The 25,425-nt window shown below is 41.6% G+C and overlaps 1 protein-coding gene across 1 annotated transcript; it reads left to right on the top strand.

Annotated features, from left to right (window-relative positions):
* Positions 1–668: 668 nt before the first annotated feature.
* LOC101052845 (swi5-dependent recombination DNA repair protein 1 homolog) lies at positions 669–1,636 on the top strand. The gene is made up of 2 exons (XM_003922940.4): positions 669–803; positions 850–1,636. Exons 1-2 carry the CDS (start codon positions 669–671, stop codon positions 1,435–1,437), a joined length of 723 nt encoding a protein of 240 aa, XP_003922989.2. The 3' UTR covers positions 1,438–1,636.
* The last annotated feature ends 23,789 nt before the right edge of the window (positions 1,637–25,425 follow it).

Raw genomic sequence — 25,425 nt, 5'->3', positions numbered from 1 at the left:
TGATAATTTTATAAGGGGCTTTTCCCACTTGATTTGGCACTTCTCCTTCCTGCCGCTATGTGAAGAAGGACATGTTTGCTTCTGCTTCTGCCATGATTGTAAATTTCCTGAGGCCTCCCCAGCCATGCTGAACTGAGTCAATTAAACCTTTTTCCTCTATAAATTACTGAGTCTTGGGTATGTCTTTATTAGCAATATGAGAACTAATATAAATAATAAGAACTAGAAACATATTTTGTCTTGGTGAGAATGAATTTTCGGTGGAGTGAAAAAATTATTAGCTTTCTTTATATGTCTGTTCCCTTATTTAATTTATTATAAGAAAATAGCATCATTGCTCTCTCTGGGGATGGCGGGGGGAGGTACCCTTCTGAGGGGAATGGGGTTACCTGAGACCTGGACTTCCTTGGGAGGCTGCTGTGGAGTCGAGTGGAACTCCCTTTCCGGGTCGGGGGAACTGAACCTAACCTCATGCCTGGAGCCTCCGGGGATCTAGTGGGCTTTCTGCAGCGGGGGAAGGAGGGGCTCCCGCCTCTGGTTTGCCCCGCACAAGCTTGTGCCTCTGTTGGAGGAAGTCGTTTCAGTGCACTCTCCTTTTCAGTGCGTATTCCCTGCTTAAACTAAAAGGCTGCGGATGGGCGTAACGGCATCTCCGTTGTGTTTTTTTTATGCCTCGGGCAGAGAAAAACCAAAATTTCATTTTCAAGATGGAAAGTCCATCAGACTCAGCTGCGGTTTTACCTCACACTCCTCAGGTCTCTGCAATTCCATCATCTCCCTATACAAGTAGTTCACGAAAACAAGTATGAAAATTTTCGTTCTTCCAGTGGATCCGTTCTGTGTTTCTAGCCTATGAGTGCAACACTTAGAGAAAGATTAAGGAAATCAAGATCTTCATTTAATTCCTGTTACAATGTGGTGAAACGTCTTAAAGTAGAGAATGAAGAAAATGATCAGACCTTTTCAGGGAAACCAGCATCTTCCACAGAGGAAAACTGTTTGGAATTTCAAGAAAGTTTTAAATACATAGACAGTGAATTTGAAGAAAATAGTTTGAAGAATCTCAGTGTCTGTGAATCTCAGTCGCTTAATTCTGGGTCATGCAGTGCTCTCCAAAATGAGCTTGTGAATGAGAATCTTCCTAAACAAAGATTAAGCGATGAAAAAGCCAAATTGATGAAGCAGGTTCAGGAAAAAGAAGACCTTCTTCGGAGGCTAAAACTAGTCAAAATGTATAGATCAAAGAATGATCTGTCTCAGTTACAGTTGTTAATAAAGAAGTGGAGAAGCTGTAGCCAACTGTTGCTTTATGAGTTGCAGTCAGCTGTGTCTGAAGAGAAGAAGAAACTAAGCCTTACTCAATTGATAGACCACTATGGGTTAGATGATAAATTGCTACACTACAACAGAAGTGAAGAAGAATTTATAAATGTTTAATTCTTGATATTTGCTCCAGAATATCTTTGATAATGACAACTTAATTAAAAGATACTTGTGCATTTTAAAAGGCAGATAGAAACCATTAGGGCTCAGAGGAAGGTATTCCGATGCACATCAGTTAGGGGCACTCTAATATATAAATTATAAACTAAGTTCTAAAAGGAAAATTAGTATTTTGGATAGATTTGCCAAAGAAAAACTGACGTTTAAATAATGTTTAAAAAGTTATTTGGGCAGTTCTGGAAACTAGTTTTAATACATTTGTTTTGTTGTGGCAAAAAGTTTTATTTTAAATGTCAAATATTGTCCAGTCTGATGAATGTCTAAAGTTTAAAAATTTCTGCCTCCTAAGTTTATGCACCTTGTTTCCATCCATTTACCATATATTTTCATCTAAAAACCTAGCAGGTAATTAAACTCATATGTCCAAAAAAAAAAAAAAAAGAAAAGAGCATCACTTAAAATTTGTTAATAGTCTTAATATAGTAAAGAAAAAAATGCCTGGATTAAATGTGCTGTTTATTTTCTTTGGTACACTTTTGTGGCATCTCCTGATATATATTGTAATGAGCTCCAAGCCACACACCAACAGTTTCCCAGTTAGCATCATTCCTCTCCTGTCATCTCCATCTGAGATCTATGCACCCCAGCCTGCATGCTCTCCAGATCAAAGACATGGGAAGAATTTGATTCAGGACAAAATCCCAGGTAATTCCATTCTACATTTAAAAACACCCAACAGTCCACATTGCCCTTGAAAGCACATCACACACTTGAAGATCTACTGTCTTCACTTCTCCTTTGGCCATTGGTACAAGCTGTCTGCTGTGTTACTGCATAAGCACCACAGTGCATGGCAGGCTATACTGGAGCTTCAGGCAAAAGGACAAACCAGTAATATTTACCCCATCTTTACGTAAAATGTTGATATTTTGTTCATCATGAACTTTTTTGCAATAATTTTGATTTTTAAAATATTGTATAACTATCTTCATGAGTTTTTTGATAATCTCTTAAATTTTACACCCCAGGCAAATTCATCACTCATCATCTTGATCCTGGCCCTGGTCAGGCCAAGACAAAATGAAAAGGGAGCATTAGCGTGGGCTTGATCCAGAACCCAGAAATTATCCCTGGGAGTTATACACTGCCAAGGGCACTGGGTGACTTTAAGCACTCCTGTCTGCCCAGTGGGAGTACATGAGGTCCACTTGTTTATGCCTCTTATGCTAGAACTGCCCTGTCCAGTAGAGTAATCCTAGGCTTGTGTGGCTATTTAAGTTAATGAAAATTACAAATGGAAGAGGCAGCCCCTGACACACATCTGAGGCAGCCCTTTGAGGCTTCCATGAGAAATGTATGGAGCATAACACAATGCCTGATTCATGGTAGCCATGAAGTCCTTAGTTTCTTCATGCATTCAATCAACATATATTCACTGAGTGCCCACTAAAGTGCTCTTCTCAGTATTCTGGAGGCAACAGTGAACAAAACAGACCAAAAAGTTTCTGTTCACATCGAGCTTCCATCATGTTATAATAGGGGGAATAGAGCAATAAATAGAGTAAATGCAAACTATATAGCATCTTTTTGGTGGTGACAATTCCTAGGAAGACAAATGAAGCAGGGAAGGGGGATGGTTGCATATGCATGTGTCAGGCAGTCTGTGGAGTGCCCCACACACACAAACACACAGCGCAGAAGTAGCATTTAAGAAAGACCTGGAGAAGGGGAGGGAGAGAGCCAGGCAGGTAGCTAGCGGGCAGGGTCTGGGCAGAGGGAGCAGGGAAGATCCTGGGGCAAAAGGGATTTGCTGTGTTTGAGGAATGGCAAGGAGGCCACTGTGGCTGGAGTTGGGTGGGGGGAGTGGGACAGGAGCAATGATGTGTGGTCACCCTCATAATTCACTGGACTGGTGAGCTTCATTCAACCTTTTGCCCACATTATGCCACTCCATGAAAACATCTTTGCTATTTTGTCTTTCTTTCTATTTCTCTCCTCTGTGGGCCACCGCAGATGGCTCTGTCCACCATCCCAGCTAAGAAACCTCTCTGACACCCCCAACCCCTCACCCGTCACTGCAGCATCCCTTCTGAAGCTTGGAGTCAGCAGCTGTGAGTCCTAATTGATTTTCTCTCCTTAGGGATCATCTTCACTTTTCAAAGTTTCATTCCTCAGAGATGAGCCACCAGTGCAGGGCATACAGAGTGTCCCTCTGACCAATAGCCACGACTCCACAATTTAAGTTTATAATCCTCATTCCCTTCTCCTGGGACATCAAAAATACTTAAGACGAGGAGCGGTATTCCAAGTAGTCAATAACAAGTAGGACAGGGCCTGGCAAGGCACTGAGTGCTGGGGCAGGGTCTTGGCCCCCAGTGTGCCAGGTTAGCCTTTGTTGCTGGGTGGTATGAGGTCTGAGAGGTGACAGGACAGGCAGAGAACATTCAGGACTCGGGGCAATGGCTACTTCCTAACCAGCACAGAAGCACCAAATATTTTAACAACTGGTGGCCCATCCCAGAGTCGGTCTCCTGAAAACACGCCCTGCTTGAGGCCACAATTACAACTTGATACACACCACTCTCATTGCCTGCCTGACAGCTTGACCATAGATTCACAGCCTCTAGCAATAATTATCAGAAGAAGCTAACTTTTTCTCATTTGTCAATGAGGCAACACTCATCAGTACAACTCTCATAGAAGCAGCAGAAGTCCTCTTCCTAGAATCATCTTTGCCATAAAGGAAAATGCATGAGTGGATGGAATCCATCCTTTTAATTGTTCAGGGATGATTTGCACGAGTGAACCACCATCAACTGCTCCTTCTAGCATTGAACATTCAGATCATGTACACAGTCACTGAAACAACACCACTCAGGCCTGCTGAGAGATCAGACAACCAGCATAATCTCTGAAGCTAGCAGAAGTTATTTGTGACCTTAACAAGCAGAACCTGTGTGAAGGAGGGAGCCCACCTCCACGTTCATCTGCCTTCATGCTTCTCATTAAATCTGAAGCCACAGTCACTTCCTGCAAAACTCCTGAATCCAGGTGGTTCTCACTAAACCTTCAGCCGCCACTGATGATTGCCCCCTTTGCTAGCATGGAGCACTAGGCATGGTGTGGACAGTGGCAGAGAGAGGTGGGTGTGGAGAAAGGGGCCAAGTTTGGTAGGCATTCCTCCTGCTGCTTCTCAAAAGCTCTGGGCCCCTGAACCTCTCCCATTGGGGACTTCATTCAACTCACATTGCCTGAGAGCATAAAGGCAAATGGGGCACCATCATTCCACACGTATCTGTATTTTTTATTTGTTTGTTTGTGGTGCTACCTTGCCAGCTAAAAAATGTTGGTGGAGGCCAGGCACAGTGGCTCACACCTGTAATCTCAGCACTTTGGGAAGCCAAGGCAGGAGGATCGCTTAAGCCCAGGAGTTTGAGACCAGCCCAGGCACTGGTCTTAACTTAGCGAGACCCTATCGCCACAAAAAAAAAAAAAAAAAAAAATCAAAAAACTTAGCCAGGTGGGTGTGGTGATACACCCCTCTAGTCACAGCTACTGAGGAGGCTGAGATAGGAGGATTGCTTGAGCCAGGAGGTTGAGGCTGCAGTGAGCCAAGATCACACCACTGTACTCCAGCCTAGGTAACAGAGTGAGATCCCAGGTCTAAAAAAAGAAAGAAAGAAAGAACGAAAAATATAGTTGAGACTTCTGGTTTACAATAGCAGACTAGACACATATATTTGTCTGCCATCTCTCTTGAGAGAGCCTCTCTCCACCAAAATATAAATGTGCCAAAGCCCACCTTGCCCCCCGCCAACCCCAGAGACCACCAGCAAGGTTTTCTATTAGACTTGCAAAGCAAAGGAGGGAACCACTTCACAGAGGCTACTTACAAAGCAGAGCTCAGAGCACATGGCCGAAGCAGGGATCAGTCAGAATTTGGAAATTAGGCAGTTGCTGGAACCATCAGTGGTCTTAGGTGAGTCCACAGGGGTTTACTGTCAATACAGTAACTATAAACCCATGAGTTTGAGCTTAGATTATCTTACCTGTTATGGGTTTGGTGCAGTTCAGCTGTTTCGCAAGCCATAGTACTGCCATTCATTGCCAACAGCGTTTTCTGTTTTGCAAATACAAAGAGAAATAAATCCATAATGGGAGAGAACAGAAATGCAGAGCCTCAGTGAATGAGAAACTGCAGCAAATTTCTGGAAAACAAAATACAAATGACAGTGGTTTAATGGATGAAACAGGTAGAAAGTGGATACCCTAAAACATCTTGTGAGAGAGTTGCAAGAGGGGGGCTGCCCTCGTGTGTGACCAGATGCCTAACAGTAAGAACTACTGTGTCATGGAGTGCTACCTGGGCCCACACCCTGGGCCATGTTCTTTTCTTATGTTATAGCATTTACTCTTGAAATGACTTCAGCCAGTAGGTATTACTATTCACAGTTTACAGATTAAAAATTGGAAACTCAGAAAAATTAAATAATTGCCTACTTTTTCACAAGGAGCAAGTGTCAGAGCTTGGGTTGAATTTGTATCTCTGGTTCACTATCATATTCCTAGTACTTAGTTCAGTACCTGGCACATGACCAACACCCCCCCAACACAAACACACACACACACACACACACACACACACACACGCAGAGTGGTGGGTGAATGGAAGACTGGATGGGGGCGTGGCTGGATGAATGGAGGGATGATTGCACCAATCCAAATCCAAATGACACCAACACCACCACACCACACTGCCTCCCCAGAGCTCTGAAATACCATGGAAGGCAGGCTAGAAAAGATTCCTACAGATGTTGGTGAAAACCAGAGTGGGGCAGAGACTGTGGATCTCAGAAAGCAAAATCCAGACTTAGTGTGAGGAGGAGGTGGGCAGTAGAGATGCGGGACATCAGGATTTATGGTTGGACAAGAGAAGGTTAGGAAACCAAACTGAAGAGTCAGAGCACAAAGCCAAAAATGAAGAGCAGTCCTAAGGGCAGTCATGGGGCACCATCCGGCACAGAAACAGAGCCTGCCATTACCCTGCACTTGGATTGAGCCAAAAGGCTGAGAAGCAGTGAAGTGTGATGTGGAGCCAGAGGCTCAGAAAACCAGGTGCTTTCTATATTTATTCATGTATTTATACACTGTCTGGTTCCAAGAAGAACATAAGGCACCCTTACAAGGACACAGAAAGTACAAAGTAACATAAATAAGAGCTAAGTGAGACAGGATAAGGCAAATAATAAAGACTGGGTCAGAAGAAGCCAGAAATAATACAAACACGTATTTTCAAATCTTATGCACTATTGTATTCACCTGTTTTCACACTGCTATAAAGAACGTCCCTGAGACTAGGTAATTTGTAAAGGAAAGAGGTTTAATTGACACACAGTTCCACATGGCTGGGGAGGCCTCAAGAAACTTACAATCGTTGGCAGAAGCAGGCACCTTCTTCACAAGGTGGCGGGAGAGAGAGGAAGTGAAGGGGAAAGAGCCCTTTGTCCTGAGAACTCAGCCACCATCATAAGAACAGTGTGGGGGAAACCACCTCTGTGATCCAGTCACCTCCCTCCCTCAACATGTGGGGATTACAATTCAAGGTGAGATTTGGGTGGGGAAACAGAACCAAACCATATCAACTGGCTATGAGAGAAACATACATCTGCCTATAATGTTTCCAGAGGCCAGTATCTCACAAACACGCGCACACACACACACGCGCGCGCACACACACACACACACACACACACACTACCTGAGTCACAAAATCCACCTTGTCTGTGACATAGAAATAAACCAATTGCTCAAGGAAAGCACAGGTCTTCTGGCACTAAAACCAGACCCTTGGTTCTTTGTTATAAAAACACTCTGAGCACCCTGAGAAGCATCCTTGTGGAAGTGCTCTCCACAAGCGGCACACCATCCCAGGCCTGGCTCTGGTCTCAGGAATACAGTTCTTTCCTGACTTGGAGGAGCAGAACAAGGCAAGATCCAAGCCATTCAGACAGGTGGTGCTGAGGACAGCCAAGATCACATTACCCTGTTGGGGGGCTGGGGGGCAAGTCTGTCCAGTCTAGATGACTAAACCAGCTTTTCCCGATTACCCTGGTGCATATTGACTGCCAACAGTTATAAGAAGAGGAGGTGAGAAAAATAAGAAAAGAACAAAAACCGTGAGAAAGAAATGGAGTGTTCATTTATTGTCAGATGGGGCATGTCAGCAGAGAACGGGATTAATGCCCTTATGAAAAAGTCTTCGGAGAGCTGCCTGGCCCTTCAACTCCTTTTTCTATGTAAGCATGTAGCATTCCTTCCTTCTACCAGGTGAGGAGGTAGCAAGAGGCACCATCTTGGAAGCAGAGAGTAAGCTTTTACCAGATGCCAAGGCTGCCAACACCAACCTTTAGAACTGTAAAAATTAATTCTATCATTTACAAATTATCTGGCCTAAGATATTCCATTATAGCAGCAGGAGCAGTGTAACATACTACCAAGGGCAGGCACCATCTTTATCTTTGCGTCCACCATTGATTATCAAAATGCATTGCACTTAGTAACATTCAATTACTGTTCATTTCAGATCCTCGGTGATTTTCAATAATCTGTTATGATTCAAGAAATATGACATCTGATGATTATCCAATGCTCATCATCAACATCTAGATTTTTATAAATCTCATCCTGAAACATCTATAGTGAGGAAGTATAGCAAGCTAGTCCTGTGGTAATGGTCAGAGCATGAACTTTTTAAAAGGATACTTTTTAAAAGGTCTGACTCAGAACATTAAGAACCATTTTCTAGAGTAAATGCAGAAGCAATACTTAAAATCTGTGGGGAAAAGAGAAAACATGGCTCTTAAGCACTAAACCAAGTTTCTCTCAGTACTTTTCTTGAGGAAACTCAGAGATCCTTATTTGATTTCAGTTTTAATCTATTTCTGGATCCATGTAGAACACCAAATTTACTAATAAGGAGAATTATCATCATGTTATTTTTAATCTTTTGGCAGTAAAATTTTCCTGACTAATTAATTATTTCCAGCTCAGCTATGCCTTCCCCTAAGACTCTCCAGCCCTCTGCTCTGTCAGCTTCTCTTTGCTGTGTTTCACCTCAGAGCCCAAGAAGCAGACAAAAAGCTATAGGGTCCCTTCAGCTGTGAAGTTCTTCTCAGAGAGAAAGGCTGTAAAGCCTGAAGCTAAGGTGAACTCCTAGAGGACGTGAAGTAACTTACCACTTATGTATTATATTACCACATATATGTGGTATTTGTAGCACATATATTACAAGCCCAATAATGTGATATCATAGTTATTGTTTTAAGCAATAACTTTTTAAAATTAAGAGATGAAAAGAGGAAAAAATATATTTACAGTCTCTTATATTTACAGTCTCTTATATTTACCCACGTATTTAAAATGTTGGAGTTCTTCATTTTTTTCCTATGGATTTGTTACCATCTGGTGGAATTTCATTTCAGCTTAACTAACTTTGTGACTTTCTTCAGCATTTTTTGTAGGCCATATATTCTGAAAACATATTCTCTCATTTTTTTGTTTATCTGAGAATGTATTCTGTTTCTGGAAAACAAAATACAAATGAGAGTGGTTCATGGATGAAACAAGTGGAAAATGGACAACCTAGAATATCCTTTGAGAGAGTTGCAAGGAGGGGCTGCCTTTGTGTGTGACCAGACAACAGTAAGAACTACTGTGTCGTGGAGTGCTGTATGGGCCCACATGTTATGTCATCTTGATTTCTGAGAGATAGTTTTGCTTGATATAGAACTTCTAGTTGACAGGTGTTTTTTTTTTCCCTTCAGCATCTTGAATATGTCATTCCATTGCCTTCTGGCCTCCATTGTTTCCAATGAAAACTCAGTTCTAATGCTTTTCATTTTGTATTCTTTTGCTCTTCCTGCTCTAATCTTTGCATATTCAGATGCATTCATCTTGTTTCCATATTTCCTTCTCATTCGTAGAGAAAAATTTATTTGGTCCACATATAGAATAAATGTAGTGTTGTTTACTTTCAGATTTTGGAAAGGTTTGTGGTATCATTGCTATTGTTGCTTATTTAACTTTTGCTCTGTTTGCATGACTTCAGATGGTGAGTGATTGAGCCCAGGTTCATTCTCCTCCAAAGTCATGACTTCTTGTCCTGATGCTGCGTCAAGACTATGAACCATCCAGTTTAACTGAAGTGGGAATGAAGCAGAGCTGAAGCACTGAGGACCTGCAGAACCCAGACAAGCAGGTGGCATTAAGAAGGTCCAGAAAAAAAGATGATAAGATGAATGACAGATAGGGAGGCCCATTAGCAGAGATCCTTGGGGTAGACAACATTCAGAAACATGAGCAGAAAGATAATCAGCATGAAGGATGCCTGTGATCAGGTTACCAGCTGATATGGTCTGAGTTTGTCCCCCACCAAACCCCATGTTGAAATCTGATCCCCAATGTGGTGGTACTGAGAAGTGGAGCCTGATGGGAATTTTTGGGTTATAGGAGCAGATCCCTCATGAATGGCTTCGTAGTGCATACCAATTCTTGTGGTAGTGAGTTCTGGCTCTGGTGAGACTAGATTTGTTCTGTGGGAATGAACCAGCACCCCAAAGAGTTGGTTATTGTAAAGGTGGAATGCCCCTCTGGTTTGCCCCTTTGCATATGCCCACTTCCTCTTTGACCTTATGCCATGTTATGATGCAGCATGAATGCCCTCAGCAGAAGCTAAGCAGTTGCTGGTGTCATGCTTCTTGAACTTCCCAGCCTGCAGAACCATAATCAAAATAAACCTCTGTTCTTTATAAGCTACCTAGTCTCAAAAATTCTATTATAGAAACACAAAACAGATTAAAACACCCAGCCAAGTACCTGGGATCAAAGCAGAATCCAGTGAGACACAATGGAAAAGCCCTTGCCCTTGGTGTTAGGAAAGCATGGCTTCCTCCTACTTAGGTGATCTTGAGCAAGTTATTGACCTCTCTGAGCCTTATTTTCTGACTTGTAGAATAGGGCTAATAATGACTGTTGTTGCAGGGCTGTTGTAGGGACTAGAATTATATATAAAATATGCTTTGCACATGTGGGACCTGGGACATAGGAGTTATTCAATAAATGGTAACTGCTTATGTTATTATAAATGCAGGAGCTAGGCCGGACGTGGTGGCTCAAGCCTGTAATCCCAGCACTTTGGGAGGCCGAGGCGGGCGGATCACGAGGTCAAAAGATCGAGACCAGCCTGGCCAACACGGTGAAACCCCGTGTCTACTAAAAATACAAAAATTAGCTGGGCATGGTGGCGTGTGCCTGTAGTCCCAGCTACTCGGGAGGCTGAGGCAGGAGAATTGCTTGAACCTGGGAGGCAGAGGTTGCAGTGAGCCAAGATTGTGCCACTGCACTCCAGCTTGGCGCCTGGGGACAGAGTAAGACTTTGTCTAAAAAAAATAATAATAAATAATAAATAAATAAATAAATAAATAAATGCAGGAGCTGATCATTGAAGCAGGGCCTCACTCCTAAATAACCTGGTGCAGGTACTGGGTGAACAAGATAAAGATTCAGTTATTATTACTCAGAACCAAAATAAGATTCTATCTACCTGCATGGGAGCAAAGATCAGAGCTGGAGTGTGCTTATAAGTCACCTAAATATTGTACTGGAATTTCTCATATTAGCATTTGAAGCATCTGATGACATTGATACAGAACGAGCATCATTTAAGTTGGTGAAGTTCTTTTTCCACAGTGCAGCCAATGAGTTAACACTGTTCTCATTCCCATGACTCAGTAACAAATTACGCCAAAACATAGGGCTTAAAACAATGACAATGACATCTACTTTGCTTGCAAATCTTTAATTTGGGCAGGGCTTGGCAGCATAGCTAGCCTATGCACCACTCAGTTTCAGCTAGGGTGATTGGAAGGCTAGGGACTGCAATCAACTGTGAGGTACTCCTTCACCCACATGATGCTGGCTGCTGGCTGAGACCTTCAGAACTGTCAGCCAGAACACCTAACTCATGGCCTCTCCATGTGACCTGGTCCTGACCCTGGACCTCCTCATATTATGTGTCTAAGAATGAATAGTGAGAGAAAGAATCACTGGGAGGAACCATAAAGTTCTATCCATGAAGGGGGAGTGTCAACATTAGAATTTTAAAAGAGCATATTGGATGAGATATAGTGATAGAACCATCTTTCTATTTATTCTATTTATCTTTCAATTCTAGGTGAAATAAATTTTCCATGCAGCTTCTAAAAAGAAAAGTTTTTCAGGCCAGGTTTCATGGCTCACACCTGTAATCCCAGCACTTTGGGAGGCCAAGGCAGGTGGGTCTCCTGAGGTCAGAAGTTCATGACCAACCTGGCCAACATGGTGAAACCCTGTCTCTACTAAAACTACAAAAATTTGCTGGCCATGGTGGTGCACGTCTGTAATCCCAGCTACCTGGGAGGCTGAGGCAGGAGAATCACTTGAACCCGGGAGGCAGAAGTTGCAGTGAGCTGAGATAGCTCATGCCATTGCACTCTAGCCTGAGCAACAAAAGTGAAATGCTATTTCCAAAACACAAAATAAAATAAAATTCAGATGTGTATTAAAACATACAATCAAAAATAAAAGAAATTAATTTAGAACAATAATTTGATCTAAATGAAAAGTCATGATCCACAGTGATACACAATTCAAATTTTGCCACCAATTGTGTTAAATCATTGTCTTCAGAAACAATTTTCTTAAAATAATTACTATTTTTTGAAGTAAATGCTGATGCTTTTTCATTAGATTTATTTCTTCTGTTTTTTATGTGGTCGATTATAACACAACAGTCTCCTTTGGTGGATGATACATTTCAACAAATATTTATGCAAGTTATACATTCCTCACCCTTTTTTGAGGAAAAAAAAAAAGTACTCAGTATTTCATGAAACGAATTTTTGTTTTTGGCCTAATTGCCACCAAGAGTTTATTACAAAATTAACAAACCATCCCAAGCAACAAAATAAATGGATGTATACATACAATGGAATGTTATCTAGTGTTTTAAAGGGAAAGAAACTACGACACATGCTGAAACATGGATGAAGCTCTTGGAGACATTATGCTAAGTGAAATAAGCCAGTCACAAAAGGACAAATATTATATGATTCTGCTCATATGAGACATCTGAATCTATAGTTAAATTCATAGGGAAAGAATGTAGAATGATGGTCATCAGGAGCCAGGGGAGTTAGTGCTTAATGGGCACAACACTTCATTTGGGGAAGATAAAAATGTTTCAGAGATCAACAGTGGAGATTGTTGCAGAGTAATGGTGGTTATACTTAAAGCCACAGTCTACTTAGAAATAATTAAAATGGAAAATTTTATATATATTTTGCCACAATAAAAAGGTAAAAAATAAACTGATTATATTTATTTTACATATTAAATGACAAATGATTGTTTAAAAAATTCAGGATATTCTATGAGCTCTGTTGAAGAACTGTTCTGCCCCTCTTGTACATATTCTTCTTGTTATATATAACCTATAATTTCTCAAGTTCTCCACTGACTCCACCAACAAGCAGCCTGGTGGCTTCATACAAATGGTTCAATAAGCAGCTAACTGGTACACCAAGTCTCCAGTAGGAGCCAGTAGCAATATCAAAAACTTCTCCCACCATCACTTGAACTAGAATAAAGTAGCTATCTATAGAGTCTGGGTACAAGTTGTTTCATTGGAGAGTATGTCCTCTTCCTGCATGCTGCATGCGAAAGACATGTGAGTTACTTTTCACCAGGTAAGGAAAAGTGGGGAGAATAGAATTATCACTGGTCATCTCTCAGATTAAACACGTGTTAAAGTGAGAATTCTGTTCACTACACATGCACCTTACCCACTACTAAACAAGACCATGACAGAGACTAAGAAGTACTTCATGGAGATGGTGCCAAACCCAACCCAGATTATATTAATGCAACTATTAACAATAATATCATCTGTAAAAATGAAAACATCTGGAAGAAATCTTAACTAAAAGGGAAACATTGAGGAAATAGCATAAAACAAGACAGCCTCGGATATACCAGGACTTCTGGTCACCCTAAAATGGGAATAACAATTAAGCATACCTTATTACAAGAGTCATTTTGATAATTAAATGCGAACATTGTGAAAGTATTTTGTAGAACGTAAAGTGTTATATAAATATGTCTATATAGTGCATTCTTGCATTCTTGCCCAAAGATTATTTCAAAAAGAATTTTACCATTATTTTGTAAATGTTTATAAAGTATCTTGCTGTGATTTTTAATAGGCATTGCATTAAATCTACATATTAACCTAGGGGGTACTGTCATTTTCACTATTTTTACTCTTTCAAATAAATAGTGTAGTATAGCTCCCTACTCACTCAAGTCTGCCTTTATTGTCCTCATTAGAGTGTTATAAATACTTTAAATAAATCTTTATGTCCTGGATAATATTAGTAGCCAAGAATTTAATGTCCTGTTTCTATTTCAACAGAATCTCCGTTTTCATTGCATTTTTCAGCGTTGCATCACTGATGTCAGAAAGATGGGGAGGGGTTTTGGTTTTTGTTTTATTTTGTTTTTTGTTTTTTGCTTTTTGTCTGTGTGGTGAATTAATCCTATATCCTTTTCTCACACATTCACCTCATTTGATCTCACTGCCTCCTACGGTTTCGATTCCAAAATCTCTACCTCAAGCCCCATTTCCCAGAACAACAAACACATCTACACAACTCTTTGCTGCCAAGACATCCCACAGGCACTTCAAACTTGATACAACCAGGAGAAAATTCATCTTTCTCCCAGAACCTCCTGCTCCTTTGATATTTCTAATTGCACTGAGCCATATGCCCTGGTGCACAAGCTAGAAACTCAGGAGTTATCATTGACCCTTTCTTCTCTCCTACCCTCACCCTCATCAGACACCAAGTCATGCACATTCTACCTCCATTGTAGCTCTTGAATCCAACATCTTCTCTCTCTTCAGGTTCGGGCCTGGACGTAGATAAAGGTTTTGGTTTGGGTTTAACTGTTCTTCCCTCCCTTCTCCCTGGAGTGTCCATTACCAGCTCCGGTTTCACCTGACTGTCCCCTTCCCCAATCCCTCCCCACCCTTACACACTCTCCAGATGCTCTTCATATGACAGCCAAAGGGACTTTTTTGAAACTGTGCTGTTTCTAGGCTTAGAATCCTCAAATATTACCCATAACCTCTGGCTTGGTGCCACCTGCATCTGCAACCTCATCTCTCAGCACTGAACCACCTGCCCATCCCTTATCCCCTTTACTATAGTAACACTAATTTATTTCCTGCTACCAAAAGCATTCTGTTCTATTCTCTGAACTTAATATGATTCCCATTCCCTCCATCTGAGAATACTCTCAAGTTCTTTGGGTCTCCTGTAAGAGACCACTGAACTCCTGGAAGCCTTCTCTCACCCTCTTCTTGGTTAGACTCTGCAGTCTGTTTACTTGTACCTCTCCAGAAGCAGAACATGTGCATGTCAGAGGTGGGCATCCCTGAGTGGACTTATGTCAAGGACAACACAGTATGCTTCCTGCTCTTGAAGTGTTAACATCCCAGGGGAAAAGCAGATTGCAACAGAAACAGATCAACACTTGACATTTGGTCGTACATGAAACCAGCTACCTTAAATGGAAAGTGCAAATTACTTTTATATTTGTTCGGCATGCTTGGTAAGAATAGCAAAAGCTTTGTCACAATAGACCAAAATCAAATATAAATCATGGAGGCAACTCCCAGTGCTGTGCCAGATCACGGCTTCTCCCACTCTGCCAGGGCCTCTGATCCAGGAGACAGGTGGTCAACACAAGGGCACCGAGTAAGGGTCAGAGAGTCTGTGACATGCCCTCACCTACATGGGAGCCTAGTATTTGCTGTTTGTTTGACTGTTTTTCATTACCAGCTTGAAGAACAGGGATGGGTCATTCTGGGGTTACCAGCTCTGGGGTAAATTATTAGGGAAGTGCAGAGGGAGCTCCATGGGTCCAAGGGGCAGTCTACTGGATTCTATGTGGTCCTCATGGAGGGTGGGAGTAACAAAGATGCCAGTGGACAGTGTATTTATTTTGATGTTTGCAGTGAGTTTCTATCTTCAAATGTGTTAAAAAGGAAATGCATAACAAACCTTAGTTTTACTGTTTGTTTTCCAGAAAATTCTAGCACAGTGCAGGAGGAGAGAGCAATTACATGATATATTCCCAGTGGACAATGTACCTTCCTTTTGCCACTGACATCTCTTGGGACAAAGCATGGTTAGTCAGGGACTGAAGTACATAATATACACACCAGCAAGTATGCCCACGTTAGACTGCATTGTAACTTTTAATCTATTTAGTTATGTTAGTTTCAAGAATATCTCTTGTTTGCAGCTATATGCTCAATTCTGATTTGTTGTTGTTGTTACTGATGTCTAAACAAGGAATCAACCTTCTTTTTAAAATAATGCATCCTATTAAATGTATGAAGTATTTTATATGCTGCCCTGTAAATTTTTTTTCTTGGCTTTCTCTTTTTATGTTACACAGAGAGAATATAAAAATAAACTAAACTTTTGTTTTGTTTTAAAAACTGAGTTGGAATATAACCTATTTTTCTAATCTAATCTTATTACTTTTCCTGTTATTAGCTAAGGAAAGGAAAGGTCTAGAAGTGATCAGACATGAAGCTGTTTGGGTTTTCCCACTTTTCACTTTCCTGATTGCCTCCATGATTATATCTTTTTTAAAGCTCTGTCTTAACACCTGGTAGTTTTCAGAACATATAAACTAATTCAGTGATGTGCGAACCCAATCAGGTGGCAGGCCTTTTATAATTAGTTATGATATGATTATATTCCTTATAACTTCATAAATATTCATTCAACAAATATTTATTGACCGTCTCCTATTTGCTGGTTTTGGGGGGTCCTATGGTATATCAATTCACTTTTGTTGCTGACCAAATCACCTCTAAACTTCGTGGCTCAAACAACAAATATATATTGTTTCTCACAATTCTGTGTGAAGGCAGGGCAGTTCTTCTAGCCCGAGCTAGCTGGGAAGACCACCACTGGGTTCGTTCATGTGTCTGTGATTAGGTGGCAGTGTGACTGGTGACTGGTGAATCTACAATGACCTCACTCATGTGCCCGGCAGTTGGCTGAGATATCTAAGATTCTCTCCATGTGCCACTCATCCTCCCAGGCTAGCTCAGAATTGCTTAAATGGCAGTTTCAGGGATCCAGGTACAGCAAGCCCCAATACAACTCTGCCTATATCATGTTCGCTAATGTCCCACTGGCCAGAACAAATTGCGTGATCAGTCTAGAGTCAAAAGGTGAAGAAACAGACTTTACCCCTGACGGAAGGATCTACAAAATATCTAAGAAAGAATGGATGCAAAGAACAAAGACCATGTGGCTATTCTTGCAATCAACCAAAGTCCATCCCTAACCACAAATCATTCACATTTTTCCCACATGCAAAGTGTTCTCATTCCCATCCCAGGACATCTGAAAATGCCATCCAGTGATGGTAGTGAATTTGAAGTCCAGGATTTTGTGACTGAAATCAGGTCAACATGTAGCTCCTCCTGACCCAGAGGCTGATGAGCTTAAAGGGTGAGCTATCTGCCCTCATAAACCCACATGCAATAGCAAAACAAGGACATGAGAACTGGAGTAGGCACTCCTACTCCAAAAGGGAAAGAATGGGAAGCACCTACCAGTCACCAATCCATAGCAATCATGAAATACGATGGAGCATAGGTTGCCGGGATCTCTGGCTGTGGAGGCAGAGAATGTTTCTTGATTAGGGCCCAGTTCTGCTCCTTGGGAATAGCTCCCCAGACTGTTATTCTCTGATTCTCCTTGAGAGCGGCTGTCTAGTCCATTGTCCTTCAAGTCTGTGGCTTCACCCTCTGGGCTCTCGGCCTTTAGAATTAGCCATCTGAGATAAATACTCTTTTTTTTCCCATTAGAACAGCCTATGTTTGAAGCTGCCTGCTGTGGAAAGATAATTCTCCATGGGTCTTTTGCATTTCTGCACATCTTACAAGTAGCATCACTGACTGTTTTTATTCTGAGTAATCTTTTGTTTAAAGATATTTGTGAAGTGAACAGTCTTGGAACGTGGAGACAGTGTCTCCCTCTGGAGCAAAGGGCAAGTTGGCTTTAGCTTTAGAAGATAGAGGTAACACGTCCCTTTGGGGCAATGGGCAGGCATACGTACTGCCTAATATAAAAGATTCAGTTTCCCAAACTTCAGAGTTCCTCTTCTATATTGCAACCATTGCATGTGCACATGTCACATGGCTCCAGTTGAAGCTCAGAGAACTAACACAAATATGCTCCTGCTCACACTGCCTGTCCTTCATTTTAGTCTCTGAACTTGGAAGTCCGTGTCTTTTGACAATACCCACAATATGTTAGCTTGTAAGTAGAATAAAATCTCAGCTCTTTCATAGTTCTTGGCAACTGCTTTCAACATATAGAAAGTTGGGATGCCAGAAATCTTTTTGCAGTTTAAGCAGTTTCATTCTCTTTGAACACGTGTTCTTCTTTGGTTGGTGGAACTCCCTTAAAATATTTACGTGCTTTTTCATGAATCAGATTCTGGTTCACTCCCTTTGACAAAAGCTACATCCACATTTCTTTTCCACGTAGCCCCTTTCCACGTTGAGAAGCATGTTAGGCTACTGTAGCATAATGCCTTAAGATTCTTGAAAGTTCTTTTGTCTAACTGACATGGCCTAATAGGTATTACCTTAAATAGTTCAGAAGTATAAACCAAGAATCTTACAGATACATTCTCGATTTGACCTTTGCCACCAGGACTCCTTTTACTTTGAGGATCTTCTACTGTCTGGAGTCTGGGGATGAGAAACACGTTTATTTTCCAGCCCAGCAGGTCCTGGGCTCTCTAATTTCCCCTCAATTCTGCTTGAGAAGTAAAGAGTCCTTCTTTGGCTCATCTCTCTTTTGCAATGTCTTATTACACACATCCACAGGCATCTTGACACTTCCAGCATTTTATTTGAAAATCTACTTAACCAAATGTAAAATATTGTTAGGTTTATTTTCTATCTTCCAAATGACTGCATACAATATTTTTGACAATTGTTTTGCTACTGTGTTACATATATTGCCATCTTCCCAACTTTGAGAAACAATTTTCATCATTTTTCCAGTCTTCACCAACAGTTTCCTTGCACTTTTCCAGATCCACCCCCTGCCTAACCCCAAAGCTAATAGCATATGCATTGAGTTTTTGTTTCGGCAGCAACCTGTTTCTAGGTATGAATTTTTCTGCTGCATCAGTTATTTTTTGCTGCATAACAAACCACCCCAAAAGTTAGTAATTTTTTCTGTGGATCATCAGTTTGGTCTAGACTCAGATGGCCATTGTTCTTCTAGTCTTTCCTGGGATCTCTCATACAGCTGAAGTCTCTGGCAACTTGACTGGGGTAGGATGGCTTAGGATAGCCTCACAGATGTCTCCGATGGTTGCTGCCAGTCACAGGCCCCACAAGGTTTCATCCTAAAGGAGGCTAGCCCAGACTTTTTTACAAGATAGAATCAGGGCTCAGGGCTCCAAAAGAGTAAAAGCAGGAGTTGCAAAGCGTCTGGAGGCCTAGGCTCTGCAATGTCACTTCCACCACATTCTATTGGTCAAAGCAAGTCATAAGGCCAGTCCAGAAATAAACTCCATCTTTGGTAGGAAACATTATCATAGTGGATGCTGTGTTGCAGGGACCTGATCCTTCTTCCAGGACCAAAGCACACCTTCCCCATTTCCTGGAAGTGTTGGCTGCTGATAGCCACAGCTGAGTCCCTCCCTCCCCAGGAATTGCCCTCTGCCAAAGGGAGTTTCCTAACCCCAGGTTACACTGCTCCCTCAAGGGCCACTCCAATCCAATGACTCACACCACTTATCTCAATGAAAGGCACCTCTGAAATTTCCTTCCATATTCAGAGCTCCCATAAGGTTGACTAAGGCCACTCTTACAGCCTCTGTCCAATCCTGTTTCCCTCATACCTCACAGATAGTCCCAAGAGCATTCCTCAATAAATTGCATGCATGAAAATCTTCCTGAGAGTCCGTTTCCCAAAAAATACAACCTTAAGACACCAGAACGTGACATTTCAACCTAACACAGTTGCACAGGAAACCACTCCAAAACTTCATGGCTTAAAACAGCAACCACGTATTACTTCCCGGGAGCCTGCAAATTGGCTGAGCAGCTGGATGATCTAGGGTGGCTCCTTTCACACGTTACGTAGTTTGTAATTTGCTCATTGTGTTGTTTTAGTTCTTCACATGCTTCTCATTCTGTAGCAGGATAGCCCCAGCTTATCCATATCGCATATTGGTATAGTTCTTTTAAACGGCCACGAATTCTTCCTTTCTCTATACCCATGCCCTTGCAATGGGATTTTGCAGGTTCTGTTGACCACAGAGGCATGAGTAAGCTCAGCAGAGATAAGCCGAGGCAACCCAGATCAGAACAGAGCCACAGAATCATGGCAAATAATAAATGTTGATCGTTTTGAACCTCTGAGGTTGAAGTGGGTTGCTTCACAGCAAAACCTGCATGTGAATGTAATATGCAGTGGTTAACAAACCCAACATTTCATCACATCAACATAGAATAATTTTATTAGCAAAAACAGTATACACTATAAAATCCCAAAAAGAATAAACATATGCCCATAAAGAGCAAAGTATTAGATTAGTAATTATCTTTTCCTGAAATTTTCCAAAAATATTTCATTTCTATCCATTCTTTCATATAGTAGATACGGAAGTTTTTTCTTTTTTCTTTTTTCCTCAGGTATTTCTTGATAGCAATAGATATGGAAGTTTTAAGAAAAAGTTTGATGAGGAAGAAGACCTGAGTGATCAATTGAGGAAGTTATACTTCAACTTATTTTCCTGCACATTAGGAAAACATTACGATTGTTTTATTAGTTGGATAACAATATTCTGCAGAAGGGCATTTGAGGATTTACCTATATATTTTCTTTTATACATCACTGATCTGGCCCTTTGGGGATTTTCCAGTCTACTTATCGCTTATTAGTGTCTTTTGTCTACTCTCAGATTGAGAAACTCTTTGTAATGATCTTACCAACTGTGAGACTTTGTCGACGACCTGTCTGGGCTTCTCTAGACTTTAAAATCATCCACTTCTACTTAAAAAGGGTAATGCTGACTTGAACAGGCACTGATAATCATGGTGATAACTCCATTTCGCTTTGTTTACCAGTTATTTTTCCCTCAAGTCCGTCTTTTCTCTGAAACTGAGGATCAAGAAAACCTGTCTTACCAGTCATCTCCGCTTTCTTCTTGACAACTTCTACGTATCCTTTAGAGTTCTTTGTACTGTGACATGAGCAAATCTGCTGAGGGAAATACTGGGCCTCCTGTGAGATTAGAAGTTTTTCTTCATCCATTTATTCAACAAGACTTGATGGCATGCTTGTGATAGGAAACGCATTCTGCTAGACATTTAGGAGCTACCAAGACATCTTCAGAGCCCTGACCATATAACCACACATTCATTCTGCTGATGGTTCCATTTCTTCTCACGCTCTGATTATTCACAAGTTCTGTGTCCTGTGTACATTTTCTCTGTATGAGTCATCTCTTGGAAACTTAGCACTGATTGAGCTCTGCTGAGTTGTGACCTTGGACATCATCAATTCTTCATGGGGCAGTGCTTCTTCGCTGCTGTTATAGATTTTTTTTCTGTTATCATTAAGCATTATTTGACTTGCAAATGTCAGTTGTGTTTTAACAGAGTGGTAAAGTATTAAATGTTCATTAGAATAGCTGAGCGCTGAGCTTCGAAAATGCTGGAATTGAGATTTTAAGTCCTAGAGAGGGCAGAGAATACACCATTTTACTCAGAAGCAAGAATGTCACTTAACTCTTGCCAGAAAGAAAACTGTTTTAAATAATGAATTGTATTTCTGCTTCCATGACTCTTTCCAAAGCTGGTTGGCATTATAGCAGAGTGGTTAAGCTTTAAGCCTCTAGAATTCAAATTCTAGTTCTACCCCTTGCCAGTTATGTGACCTTGAAAACACATTTTCTAAGTCTCAATTCATCTGTAAAATGGTGATAATGGAATTCAACTAATTGGAGAATAAATAAAATAATTCATGTAAAGCACTTAACATTGTGCCTCTTATGGAGTAAATATTTAATAAATAATAGTTATTATTATGTCTGCCTCCAATTCTGGCCTTTAATAAATGAAAGTCATTTGAGTTTCCATAAATATTTCTTTATAGGTTATGAATTTGGTCTTATCAACTACTCTTATGAAACAGTCATGCCTCTGATAAAGAGGAAATCATAAATTAATAAGCTTTGATAATGTAAATATAAACAGAAGATAAATTTATTCCAGTTCTATTGTGAATGCTTACCAGTCTTTGTTTATCAGTCCCATATATCTTTAGCTGAATTCTAACCATATAACAAACAAAAAATTAAATGTTCTTTACTTCACACACGCTAATTTTTTATCATGGGGAAAGCGACTTTTCGAGAGTTACATAATGAGATGGAAGAAAATTCCAGCATTTCTGATTTACCTTCAGGTTTTTAGGTACCAATCTGAAAAGAGCATGACTTTCAAAATTTATATGGAAAATAAAATGATAAGTATATTTAGTTTTGAGAAATTTAGTCTCTAAAGCTTTAGTGCAACTTACAATTCTTTTTTGAAAACGTTATTGTACACAGAGATAACATCCTTATAAAACCATAACAGCCAAATTAAATGGCCAATATAAATTCCCAGAACAGCCAAAGAGAAAATGAAATGAAAATAAAATGTGTGTTATTGGGTTTCTCATTCAGAGCAAAGCTGTTCAGTTTCTGTAATATTTGGAAGCTATAAGAAAGTTTTTCACACAACCGTTTTATCATTTAAATTTGCAAAATATATCTGACAAATCCTGAGGAGACAGGGAAGACGAAAGTGAAATTCATTGAGAGACACAAAACCCCTCCCGACAGAGGTACTAATCCTGCAGTTTTACGGAGGGCGTTTGCGTCTGCTGAAGGAGTTTAACACCACGCTTCTCTGAAATCTCTAAACAAGACTTTCTGAGGTAAGGCACTGTGGCTTCTGTGTGCCATTGCAGAGACATAGCCTCTCAGTGAGCAACGCAGATGCAGATAAAGAACTTTATCCCCCAGCTGAGTTTGAAAAAGAACACCTGATGTTTGAAGACATAAGAAGATTAAAGCATTAGATTTTTTTTAAGCTTCAAAACGACTATCTTCCAGATGGTCCTTTTTGAGAGAAAGGAGTTTGTTGGTTTTAAATGTATAAGATAAGAAATCCTTAGACTCCCAGGATGTGCCCCTCACAGAACGTGACATTTATTTTGGTTCCCTGGGTAAAGCCCTTGACTGTGGCATCCAATGCCAAGCGGAGAAACGGCACAGTTTCAGAGAATCTCCCAGCAAAGTCCCACATAGTCCCTCTTGCCTAGGACGAGCCCATACCGGGAGGGGCACTAAAATGCCAAGCCCCTGCCAGAGGTTGTCAGAGTGATTCAAACAGCAGCAACCACAGAGTTTAAGATGTGTGGAGAATAGACCTCTCACCACTCCCTCCAGCTCACTTGGCGTTCTCTCTGTCATTTATGTAGGCAGAGTGGAGGGGAAAGCCTGGTTTTATGATGTGTTCGTAAGACAGGGTCCAAAGACAATGCTGTCTAAGCAGTTGAGGTTGGACTTGTACCCAACGAGGCGAGGAAGAGGGTAGTTTCAGGTAGCCAAAGAACACAGGTAAGGTTGAAGGCGGAGGGGCTTCCTTGAAACTTTACTCAGGTCTCTGCTGAAATATCACCTTCTCAGAGCAGCCCGGCTCACAGGAGAGGGTGCTGCCCCTCACTCTCTACTCCTGCTCTGCTTAATTTGTCTCCATAGCACTCAGCACTCCCTAGAGTTGTATTATAAATTTCTCTGTCTATTGATTGATTTGTCTATTCATCAGCTCTTCATTGATTACCTACTCTGGCAAACCTATTGTAGGCACTGGGATTATAGCACTGAATTAAACAAGTGCCTGCTCTTAGGGAGCCTGCATTCCAGTTAGGGTTGAAGAGAAAGACTGACAATGGGGAAATCAGCAAATGAATCCAATGTCTGTCAGATAATGGTCGGTGCTGTAGAGAAAAAGCAGGAAAGTAGGGTAGGAGAAGACAGAACCTAGAGAGTGGGAATTCATCGGGAAGGCCTCGCTGAAAAGACAGCATGTGGACAGAGTGCTTCAGGAGGTGAGGGAGAGACACACGTGGCCATCTGGGAGGGAAGAGTGTTCCAGGCAGCACAGACAACAAGGACAAAGGCCCTGGGGCAGAAACGTGCTAGGTGTGTTCCAGGAGCCATCAGCGGGGAAGTGGGCCGGGGAAGAGGAGGTGGTGAGAGAGTGCGGATGATGAGGTCAGAACAACATGGAAGTGCCAAATCACATAGGGCCGTTGTAAAGACTTTGCCTTTATCTTTGAGTGAGATGGGAAGTCATTGGTCTAGGGTCACAAGATAAAATACAGAATGCTTTGTAAATTTCAACTTCAAGTAGCAATAGTTTTTTTTTTTTAGTACAAGAATATCCCAAATATTGCACGAAACATACTCACACTAAAAAGTCCTGTTATTTATCTGAAATCTGAATTTAATTGAGTGTCCTGTGTTTTTATTTGCTAAATCTGGCAGCCCTCTGTTGGAGGGTTTTGAGCAGACTGACAAAATTTGGCTTGGGTTTTAAACAGGATTGGTCTGGTTGCTGAGGTGAGAATAGAGAGTAGGGTGTCAAAGTAGAAGCAGGGAGACCCCTTGGGAGACTATTACATAATCCAAGATGCTGAGACCTTTCCCAATGCGGAAGGAAAGAAGAAAGGGAGGGGGGAGGGAGGGAAGGAGGGAGGAAGGAAGGAAAACTTAAAGTGGGCCAAGGGGAATTATTGCTGGAAATGTCCATTGAAGCCAGATCAGAGCGGGCTTGTAATGCCACACGAGAGATTCATACTTCAACATGGGAAGACCTTAGAGGGTTTGGAGAAGGTGAATGACATCAGACCTGGGTCTTACAGGGACACTCTGCTACCATTGTGTTACAGAAGGCAGACAGCAGAGAGGGAAGCCAGTTCCGGGACCACACAATCTCTGGTTTAGAGATGCTGAGGCCTGAACAAGTGCAGGGTCTGTGGGTTTGTTCTTCACTAGCCCTAGAAAGATGCTCTTCTTTATCAATAGCCGCAATACCAAAAGTATTAAACGTGTCTGGGCTCCTGAAATGAAAAACAAAACATGTAGAGATTCACACCTCTCAAAAACTCACTGATCTAAGGAATGGGAAGCCCTGCTCCCTCTTGCACTCATCCCTCCACGGAAACATGCACTGCACACCCCAACGTCCTTCTGTCTGCCCCACAAACACCAGCGTGCCCGCAGACAAGTCATCAGAAATGGCGGAATGGAGGTGATTTTCACGAAACCGTTTGATGATGACTCGTCCCAGACCCCTGTTTGAAACCCTCCAGCTGATGCACCCAAGATTAGAGAATGCTCAGCCTAATCCCTGTGCAGGGTCTTCGTAGCAACACGAACAGTGCCCACTGTGGGGCATTTGCCATGTGAGGGGAACCTACCGCTCTTCACATTCTGGGAGACTCCTTCGACTATGGCAGCCTCCCCGCTATCCCGCCGGCCTCTCCTACTCTGCGCAGAAGAGGAGAAAAGACCCACCCGATTGGTGAGTTTGGGAGGGAGAAAACAAGGCTTCTTGGCTCAACCTCTTCTCTCCCTCCTGGAGGCATCATTTCTGTCCCACCACGTGCCCCTGGTACCAGCAGCTGTCGGCTGCACCAGGGACTAGGCAGGTATGCCTGACTGCGAAGCGAGGTGTCAGCAAGCCTGCAGCGCACCGCTTCAGCGCAGTGC

This window comes from Saimiri boliviensis, chromosome 4 (assembly GCF_048565385.1).
Source record: "Saimiri boliviensis isolate mSaiBol1 chromosome 4, mSaiBol1.pri, whole genome shotgun sequence".
Classification (NCBI taxonomy): domain Eukaryota; kingdom Metazoa; phylum Chordata; class Mammalia; order Primates; family Cebidae; genus Saimiri; species Saimiri boliviensis.
The sequence above is the reverse complement of the archived record's forward strand: the minus strand, read 5'-3'. Positions and strand labels throughout refer to the sequence as shown.

Excerpts from the sequence above, each read along its gene's own strand:
- LOC101052845 (XM_003922940.4), top strand. The coding sequence starts at position 669 with ATGCCTCGGGCAGAGAAAAACCAAAATTTCATTTTCAAGATGGAAAGT. Across the intron at positions 804-849 it reads CAAGTAGTTCACGAAAACAA|CCTATGAGTGCAACACTTAG; the intron begins GTATGAAAATTT and ends CTGTGTTTCTAG.